General features: G+C 37.9%; 2 protein-coding genes across 2 annotated transcripts; both read left to right on the forward strand.

Moving 5' to 3' along the window:
• The first annotated feature begins 1,921 nt into the window (after positions 1–1,921).
• LOC113358813 (polygalacturonase inhibitor-like) lies at positions 1,922–3,232 on the forward strand. The gene has a single exon (XM_026602503.1). It carries the CDS (start codon positions 1,964–1,966, stop codon positions 2,996–2,998), a length of 1,035 nt encoding a protein of 344 aa, XP_026458288.1. The 5' UTR covers positions 1,922–1,963; the 3' UTR covers positions 2,999–3,232.
• Positions 3,233–4,965: 1,733 nt separating this feature from the next.
• LOC113362186 (potassium transporter 5-like) lies at positions 4,966–8,508 on the forward strand. Its single transcript, XM_026605144.1, has 9 exons — positions 4,966–5,150; positions 5,275–5,497; positions 5,710–5,958; positions 6,053–6,103; positions 6,207–6,467; positions 6,552–6,604; positions 6,706–6,820; positions 6,921–7,175; positions 7,284–8,508. Exons 1-9 carry the CDS (start codon positions 4,980–4,982, stop codon positions 8,231–8,233), a joined length of 2,328 nt encoding a protein of 775 aa, XP_026460929.1. The 5' UTR covers positions 4,966–4,979; the 3' UTR covers positions 8,234–8,508.
• The last annotated feature ends 1,915 nt before the right edge of the window (positions 8,509–10,423 follow it).

Here is a 10,423-nt window from a genome sequence, read left to right on the forward strand (position 1 = left end):
TTTATTCCCCCTCACTCCATATACTCCACAACTACTCATTTCATACCTCCACATACAATAAATGGCATCATTTGATTCAAATGAAGATTTGGCAATCCCCAAAGCATGGTACGCGGAAACTCGATTTAGACGTCAGTCCTCTGTAAGGGTGGATTCTGTAACCTTTTGGGCTAGGGTACACAACAAATTTAGCCAAGAATTTGGAAATCCTAATGGAAGAAGTGTTCAACAAGTCCATGATTGGCACCTAGTCATCGAAAATACGATACGTGCTTATTTAGCCATCCAACCTTGTATTTTTAACACTCGCCCCTTCAACTTGTCCATTGAACAATTTGTAAGTATTTTTGTGGTTTGTTTTACGCAACCCATGTTGTTTTATCTTCCAATGAAACACCACTGACAAATGTAAGTTTATTTTTGCATTTTTGTAGCACGAAGTCGTGAAAGCGCGCTACTTGGAGGAAAAAGGGGAAGCATTCCCATTCGATGCAAGCTATCACTTCTTGGTAAAAAAAATCCCGGATGATGACCCGGACTTCATGGATCGTGTATCGTCTTCGGAGGAACATTGATGGCTTTAGAAGTTTTTGTATAGGTTTTGTGGGTAGACCTCTATGTAAACCCTCACGAGAGTATAACTCGTCCAATAGGGTCGCCTAGGGGTTTAAATGCTTGATGCATGTGCTAAATGCATCCTACTAATAATGGAATGAATGAAAAAAAAATCGTATTAAAGGAAACAATCGATTTATATATGTAATATGTAAACTCTGATTATTAAAATCGGACTACACATATGGCAACGTTAACCAATTATAGACGTCCTCTGTTAATTTGGAACACCAATCGGTTTACAAGTGCATGAACGTAAACCGATTCTGAGTACTGTTTACGAAAAAAATCAAAATATTTGATGTTTTGAAGAACTCTCTAACATTAGTTAATCTCACACCAAAACATAATGAAATCCAAATAAGATTAATTAATGCTAATTAATCAGGGGTAAAGTAGGTATTTGGGTAATTATTTTGATAAGGGGTGGTGTGAAGGTTATTTCTAATGACCTTTTTTGTCATCTAGCTATATGCCCAAATAAAATGCTATAGACCCCAATTTAACCAGGTTATATAACGTATCTTGGAAAGGAATTAGAATGTCACATTTTATGTAGAATTTGCTTGATAGATTTATGTTATGCTGGTCGCGACAGTTTATCTAGTTTTGCAAAAATGATAAGCTTTTACATTTTTACATGTTGGTAAGCTTCAAATTTCTACTGATTTGTAGTAGTGGTCAACCTTTGGGTCTCATCCTTCCCCTCTTGCTAATTATGGTGATGTATATCCGTACATGAATTTTTGCTCTAACTTATTTTTTATCCACAGCAGGTGATTGATCGAGGCTGGCTCCGGTACACTAGTCCAGATACTAAAATGCATTAGAACTTGCTTCTAAAGGAAAAAATCCAAATTATGTTCAAGGAAAAAAACAATTGAATGTTAGAATTTTGTTTTCAACCTCCGTCCCTGTAATCAACCAACATTGTATACATCCTTCTAAAAAAAATGATCCCAATAATGCTCTGAACCTCGGGTCGACTGCATGATTCGTATTTGACGCTTTTCGACACATATTTTTGTTTGTTTGGGGTTTTGGTATGAAACCACATTATTCTTCTAGCACATACGTTCACGTGATGCTGAGATAAAATGATGGCCTAGCTGATGTTTCAGTCCGTAGATGATGCTGTCGATGACTAAAGTGCCATAAAGTCATGGCCTAGCTGATAATGGTTTAGGCCGTAGATGGAGACTCCTTCAGTCCATAGGATATCATGCATAGATCTGGTAACATATACATGTGCAAACTATATGTGTGTCAAGCTGGATTTTTAGTGCTATAAATACAACTCCCTACAACTCCATTCTCTTCACAAGATAGCTAAGCAAAGCCAAACACCATGAAAATCCAGCACCCATTTCCTCTCTACTTCTCACTCTTTCTTCTCTTCTTGGCTACTATTACTATCCTAATATCACCTTCTCATGGAGCTTTAGGAAAATGCAATCCTAGTGACTACAAAGCTCTTATGAGTATTAAGAAGTCTCTGAACAACCCTTACCATTTAACTTCATGGAAGCCAAATACAGACTGTTGTGAGTGGTACGTAGTCAAATGTGATCCAAAAACCAACCGTATCAACGAACTCAGCTTGTTTCAAGGTGAAATCTCTGGCCAAATTCCATCCTCAGTAGGGGATCTTCCTTATCTTGAAAGTGTAACTTTCCGACACCTTACAAATGTTACCGGTACAATCCCACCATCATTTACCAAGTTAAAGCGTCTCAGTTCACTAGATCTCAGCTATCTGAGTCTCTCAGGTCCGGTACCCAACTTCCTTAACCAACTCACTGCTCTCACTTACCTCGACCTATCTTTCAATCAATTCACCGGTACTATCCCACCTAATCTCTCGGAACTTAAGAATCTCGAAGCCATCCACCTGGATAGGAATAGACTCACGGGTCCGATTCCGGAGTCTTTTGGGAGATTTCCTGGTCCTGTTATACCTCACTTGTTCTTGTCTCACAACCAACTCTCAGGTCCGATTCCGAAGTCTTTAGCTGCTTTAGATTACGGCACGATTGACTTGTCCCGGAACAGATTTGCCGGGGATGCTTCCGTACTGTTTAATTCCAACCACGGTTTGACAACATTTATCGATCTGTCGAGGAATCAGTTTGAGTTTGATCTAACAAAGGTCAAGTTTCCAAAGAGTTTAACCTGGTTGGATCTGTCACATAACAAAATCTTTGGTAGAATCCCTGAAGAGATCAAGGGTTTGGAATTGCAAATGCTGGATGTGAGTTACAATAACTTGTGTGGAAATATACCATATGGAGGAAAAATGCAGAGTTTCCAGAACACTGCTTATTTCCATAACAAGTGCTTGTGCGGACCACCAATGACGGGCTGTAAGAAAGTGATTGCATGAGTGGGTGATGTTATTGTGAGATTATGAACGTGATTGTAACAGTTGGTGTCTGTTTAGCTACTTGGGATCTAGGAGAAGAAGTACTTGGTCTTAGCTAGAAAGGATTTTGTTTGGTCTCTGTCCAAGAGAATCTTGTTTAGCAATGTTGTGAGTTCTATCTTTGTTATTTCTATCCCCTACTATGGGATTAATCTAGTATTATCTACCAATAAATTACTTTTCATTTACGATAAACTTTCATCAACTGGGCTGTACCCCATCAACTGAGCGAAATTCTCAACATATACACAACAACTAACTCAATGCCTATAACAAAATGAACTACTAAAAATAAGTTACACGGAGCCATATTTGATACTTAGGATCAGATTTTGTAAGAATTTAACTAGATAGTTTAAGCAGTGAATAATATCAAAGTAAACATTATTTACATGCCAAAGCCAGTCCTCGTGAGAGGATTGGCTTTGGCATTCTCCAAAACCACTCTCAGTTTTCACATTTGAATCATATTTATGAACTTGGTTAGCTGTCTCAATTGCAGTTTCCGATTTAATTTCGATAGATACATTTCTTTGCCAAGAGCTTCTTAGCTCTTCTGTAGGTGTGGTTTTAATATATAAGGAGATGCCTAAAGTGTGCTCTTCGTCACTGATCCAAGTAAAAACTAACACGGGTGTATTGGATCAGGATTTATATGAATAAAAACAGATACTAATATATCTGAATCTAGTAGATTTATAAGGTTTCTTAAAAGAATCTTATAAATTTTTATAGATATATAATTTTGGATTATATTGGATTGAGTTGAGATTAATTTAGATTTATAAGAAGTGAAGATTATTTTTCCATTTCAAAAAAAAAAAAAAACATCAATAAAATTGAGGTGATGGTGGTGGTGTGTGGGGATGGTGGTACGTGGTATTTGTGGTGGCGGCGGCGGTGGTTGTTGGTGGTGGTCGGTAACGATGGTCGACAGTGGTGGTGATTGGTGGTGGTGGCGCTAGTGTTGGTGGTGTGTGGTGGCGATGGTGGTGGTTAGTAGTGGTGGTGGTGAGTGGTTGGTGGTGGTCGATGGCGATGGCGATGGTGGTGCTAGTGTTGGTTGGTGGTGTGTGGTAGTGGTGGGGGAAAAGACGTAGTATGATGTGACAAAAAAAAAGGAAAAAGAAATTGTCCACTACAATCCGTGTAACTCCTGTGGTTTGGGTTGAGATAATAATATGCATAATTTACCTACAAATATCCATTACAATCCTGATATATCTTTCTCCTCGACTATCCTAAGAAATATTAATTGAATTGAATATTTCGGATATTTAAAGATTCCTAACATATCCTAATTGAATATCTCGGATATTTAATGAATCCTGACATATCCTAGTTCAATACCTAAGAGTTTTTAGGATTGTTAGATATCTATCTAAATCCTAATCCAATACACCCTGTAATTAGATTCCTAACCATCAAATTGGAACATATATATCTAGCAGGCCCTCTGTCAGATATACCAAGGATTTGTTTTTTTTGAAAATGCAGACATACCAAATGAAATATATAATACATATGGAAGCATTTTGTTCTTCAGGTAGTCGGAGGAGGCTGTTCAAATGTATGCTATGCACCATTGATAAAAAAAACCATGAACACTGATGTGGATGCTAGTTCATCTATATACGTGCGTAACGTACCTAGCTAGGCTGAGAAGGTTAGTAACTGACTGTATATTATTAGGAGACTCTAAAACTGCATCTCTCCTTTTTGGAAATGGTATAGGTGGACAGTTGCTAACTGCATGGATTCATCATTCCCTCATTTCCAATTTCTATTTTAGGGTATATTATGGTTTTGAAGTTGTTTCTTAACAGTTAATCTTTACATTATGTATACGTAATTAAGACCTCGTCAACCTTTGTGCCTATACATAAATAAAAATCAAGGCTGATGAAAAAATTAAGAAGTCCAGAAAATCAAACCTGTGAAAATGGAAGACTCTGTCGAGAATACTGATGAGAATGGAGATGAAACAACAGCGACAGAACAAGTCGAAAGGTGTCTGAAAGACCGAAAGGTCTCATGGACAAAGCTTCGCCATGTAGACTCACTGAACATGGAAGCTGGAAAAGTTTCTAACGGGCAAGGTCATGGATCTAAGGTTTGTCCACAATTAGCAGCAATCTTTTAACATTTTACCATATTAATTCGCCAAGTTTGCTGTTCATATGAATATCCTCTAACAAAACCTTGAACGCATGAATGTCTGCTTCTGTATGTAACAGTTGGACTGGAAAACAACACTGAGTTTGGCGTTCCAGAGTGTTGGTGTGATTTATGGAGACATAGGAACATCTCCGCTTTACGTTTACTCCAGCACCTTCACGAATGGGATCAAGAACAAAGACGACTTACTGGGTGTTTTGTCTCTCATCATTTATACAATAATAATTGTACCGATGGTCAAATATGTCTTTATTGTTTTGTGGGCTAACGATCATGGCAATGGTGAGTTATTATTTTTTTTTATTATTTTTTTTATTTTTTTTTTATCTTACCTGCTATTGTACGTCCAATATAACTACGGAAACAAATAAGCAGTGAAAACTGGTAACAATAAAGACATATTTGACCATCGGTATTGGATAAGTGTATCACTCTGAAATGTATAATATATTATTTCCACGTTTGAAGGTGACAATTTATATTGACTACTGCAGGAGGAACTTTTGCACTTTATTCCTTGATATGCCGCTACGCAAAGGTAGGGTTGATACCTAACCAGGAGCCCGAGGACATGGAGCTATCCCAGTATAAACTGGACACACCATCAAGCCAGCTGAGGAGAGCTCAAAAGATAAAAGACACGCTTGAGAACAGTAAAGTATTTCCAATTATTCTCTTCAGTGTCACAATCTTAGGGGTTTCCATGGTTATTGGAGACGGAATTCTGACTCCATCCATCTCAGGTGAGCTTAGTTGCTCTTAATCCAGTCAAATATTTGTATGGGAAAGTTTCTTAGGTCTGTGTAACTAATGAGAATGAAATGGTATATGTAACAGTGCTATCTGCTGTTGGTGGCATTACCCAGTTGGCGCCATCTCTTAATCAAGGTAGATTTGCATTGGAAATCAAGGTCGTAATTTAAGACTGAACTGTCCTTTTCATTTTAACTCCATTTTGGCTCGACTATTTTTCTTTTGTATGTACACGTAGATGCCGTCGTCGGAATTTCCGTAGTAATCTTGATCCTTCTCTTCTCCGCTCAACGGTTCGGCACAGACAAAGTTGGCAGCACATTTGCTCCGATCATCCTTATATGGTTTATTTTCATTGGTGGCATTGGTCTCTGCAACTTATTTAAACATGATGTGACCGTTTTACGTGCTTTTAACCCAATGTACATAATTCATTACTTCCAACGAAATGGCAAGACAGCATGGGTATCTCTTGGCGGGGTTGTGCTGTGCATTACAGGTTAGTGAAAGTTAATCATATTGATTTTTAAACACGCAAACCTTTAACAGCTGATTTGTTAAGTATGATTATGATGTCAAACAGGGACTGAAGCTATGTTTGCTGATCTCAGTCATTTCTCCGTGCGAGCTATTCAAGTATGTTTTTGAAATTTCCATGATCTTCAATAAAAAAGTTATTATAATACAAAAAGATAGATCTAGGAGCTAAAATTACTTTTCCTTACCATGGAATTCAGATTAGTTTCTCCAGCGTTGTTTTTCCTGCACTACTATGCTGTTACACTGGACAAACTGCTTACCTCTCCAAATTCCCGGGTGATGTTTCTGATACTTTTTACAAGTCAATTCCAAGTAAGTCAATCTAAACTGCAATCATGGTACTATTTTTTTACACGGTCTTTAAATTAATATAGGTTAATCTCAGAAACAAATGACGTGTTCTTAATGACAGAACCAATATATTGGCCAACCTTCGTCATTGCTGTTGCTGCTGCAATTATTGCCAGCCAAGCTATGGTATCGGCAGCATTTGCAATCATAACACAAGCTCTAAGTCTAGGGGCCTTTCCGAGGGTTCAAGTGGTTCACACTTCTGCAAAGTATGAAGGACAGGTTTACATTCCTGAGCTCAACTACATGATTATGATTGCCACTGTTTTAGTCACACTGGTATTCCGGACTACCGAACAGATTGGTAATGCATATGGTAAGTACGGTTAGAAGTTCAGTATTTAGAAAGTTACATCAAGAATTATTGGCTATATATGTCAATAAGGGGTAGGTAAACCTCATTTCAAACTATAACTTTGTGCAGGAATTGCGGTGGTCTCGGTGATGGTACTCACAACTCATTTGGTTACGCTCATAATGTTATTGATTTGGAAAACAAGCATCTGGTTGGTAGCATTATTCTACATAGTGTTAGCTACCACTGAAATCACATATTTATCATCAGTCCTCTATAAATTCACGCAAGGAGGTTACCTTCCAGTGGCATTTTCGCTACTACTGATGGCAATGATGGGTATATGGCACTATGTTCACACGAAAAGATATATGTTTGAGCTTAAAAACAAAGTTTCCGGCGATTTTGTTAGAGATATCGTCAAGAACCCACATGTAAACAGGATTCCTGGGATAGGTTTTCTGTACTCTGAGCTCGTACAAGGCATTCCACCGATATTCCCGCACTTTGTTGCCAATATACCATCTATACATTCTGTCTTGGTGTTCGTTTCGATAAAGCGGATGCCAGTCAGTAAAGTGGCAGCCGAGGAACGGTTTCTCTTCAGACAGGTTGAACAAAAAGAATACTGTATGTTCCGTTGTGTGGCACGTTACGGATATAATGATGTTGTTGGCAAATCACAAGATTTTGAGCAAGATTTGGTCCAAAATTTGAAAGAGTTCATCCGGTATGAGTCTTACGTTGTAGAATCCGGCTCTACTGATGAAACAAACACTAACCAGCAGGTAGCTAGAGAAGTAGCTAGCACAAATGCAGTTTCTGGAACTCGGTCATCAACTTCATCCAGTGTAGAAACTGAGAAGGAGATAGAGTTTGTCCAGAAAGCAATGGAGAAGGGTGTGGTGTACCTACTGGGAGAAACGGAAGTGGTGGCACAGGAGAATTCCTCTATACTTAAGCAGGCAGTAGTTAACTATCTCTACAATTTCATAAGAAAGAATGTAAGGGAAAATGACAAGATATTGTCTATTCCACACGGCAAGCTTCTTCGGGTTGGTATGACATATGAGATATAACTAGTTTATGAATCAAAATTGTCTCGTAGCATAGGGTCATCTAAAACAACTACGGCTCAAGGATGGTTGTATGTGTTCTTCATGTGTGTAAGTTACACCATGGGTGCAGTTGTGGTTCAAAGATTGAGAGATTTCTTCCGAAGTTGTAAAATTTGTTAACTAATATTTAAAAAACACGGAAATTGTAAATCCAGCAACATCAGTAGTAGGTCTTGTTCTCTGTTAACATCTAAAACAATACCCACATGATAAACTACACGGGTGCTAATCAAAATAATACTATACATGCTTACGCTGTGGTTCTCCCTGACAGAGACAATTGAATCACTGTACCTGCTTCTCCTTTATTGTTCTCTTTTAACATGAATTAAAGAGTGTGAAGTGATTCTCACTCAATAAATATATTTTTATTTCTTAAATTTTATCTGGAGATATGAGTATATTTAAGATGTAATATCAAGAACTAGAAATTGGAACCTTAAAATGAAGAAGAGAGAGTCGATAAAATCACGGATACTAAATATATGTAAATAAATGTTCAAGAATAAAATACGGCTACTAATTATATATCAAAATAAGAGTATCCGAAATTCCGAACTACAAAATAGAGTTCGTGGTCCAAATCCAATTGCCCTGAAGCGTGACATACCAAAGGCATCTTTCCATAGAATATTTTTTAGCTGCTTCGGAAAATCATCCGGTTCAATCTCAGCTGGATCATCATCAGGGGCAGTCGTTTCTTCCCTTTTCACAACTTCATGTCCTGTATTCTTTTTTTCCCATTTTGCCAAATAATGCGCAGCTGCACTCGTACCCATTGAACTTGTAAATTCTACTAGGCCTTTGCCTCTAAGTTGCACAACAAGAGGCACCACCAACCACTCCTTTGGGTACCGTTGTACCAAGAAAAATAACGCACACATCTTGCAAATAGCCAAATATTGTTCGGATCACGCATGTCTCTACGTTCTTTATTGAGCAGAGACGTGCGTCATGAAAGAGAGCTGGAACTTTAGCAGAATTACAGTAGACACTGAGATCAGAAAGTTTATGTTTCTTAGCAAGTGTGACACCAGCCTTTATTCATATCCTTACATGATAATAAAAAGACTTTCCATCTTTAGAGAACTTGGCTGAAACAGTGATTGGTTTAGCAAGCGCATTTTTTTTTTGACCGAAAAGGTTAAAACTTTATTAAAAGGGAAAAAAAGAAGTAGAGAAAGAAAAGTGCACTAGAAAGTGCTACAAAGAGATGGCATAACAGCCAAAATTCGACGTGGAAAGAAACATAAAACTAAGGCAATAGCCATCAAGAAAGTGCTAGAAAGAGATGGCTTAGCAAGCTGCATTGCGTATCATAACTCCATATCCTCTGTATCCTTTATCCTTACATTAATACACAAGTCCAACGTGGTAGCAGATTAAACTATTTCCATGAAGAGTTCATTCTTGTCTGGACTGGCCACGTTTTATCATAAGACGCACTATGACTTCCGATGTGGCTCTTCCTGACAGAGAGAATTCTGTAGTTCAGAGACTCATCTTCTTTGTTCTCTTCTATCGGTTTTGAATCCGTGATACCTGCATCTCCTTTTTTGTTCTATTCTATTGCTGTTGAATAACTTGAATTGGTCATAAATACTACATCCCCTTCATGGTCTTCATCTTCGTAGTCTTCATCCGTGCTAGTATATTCTTTTTCTGAAAATCATATTCTATACTCTATAGTACTCACGAAGAGAACATCTTATTCTACTTCAACATCCGTGCTTGAATATACCACGCTTGTTAAGAAACTATCTATGCTGAAAAAAAAGGAAAAAAAAAATAAACAATCTAACATATCCACCGACCAACCATCGCCTAAACATCGCCTAAATTAACAAAATAAACTGTACTGTCCATAAAGGGCCAGTTTCCTCGCAATATACATTGCACATATGGCCATAACAACTCAGAGAAAATGTAAAGCGTTTTAATTGGATTGCAGATGATCATACAGTTTACTAAAGCTGAACCACTTAAAAAAATTCTTCATTAATTTCCGTCAACAACAGAACAAAAAACGTCTAATCCACGCATCCCGAGAGTCGTTATTAGAATCAGCAAATGAGCTTTAGGAGGCACGATGTGCACCATATGAGCGAGCGTTCTAGCACCAATGATGGGGGCGCAGGTTTTTCTAGCTAT

This window comes from Papaver somniferum, chromosome 3, assembly GCF_003573695.1.
Source record: "Papaver somniferum cultivar HN1 chromosome 3, ASM357369v1, whole genome shotgun sequence".
NCBI lineage: Eukaryota > Viridiplantae > Streptophyta > Magnoliopsida > Ranunculales > Papaveraceae > Papaver > Papaver somniferum.

Excerpts from the sequence above, each read along its gene's own strand:
- LOC113358813 (XM_026602503.1), top strand. The coding sequence starts at position 1,964 with ATGAAAATCCAGCACCCATTTCCTCTCTACTTCTCACTCTTTCTTCTC.
- LOC113362186 (XM_026605144.1), top strand. The coding sequence starts at position 4,980 with ATGGAAGACTCTGTCGAGAATACTGATGAGAATGGAGATGAAACAACA. Across the intron at positions 5,151-5,274 it reads GGCAAGGTCATGGATCTAAG|TTGGACTGGAAAACAACACT; the intron begins GTTTGTCCACAA and ends TGTATGTAACAG. Across the intron at positions 6,605-6,705 it reads TCTCCGTGCGAGCTATTCAA|ATTAGTTTCTCCAGCGTTGT; the intron begins GTATGTTTTTGA and ends CATGGAATTCAG.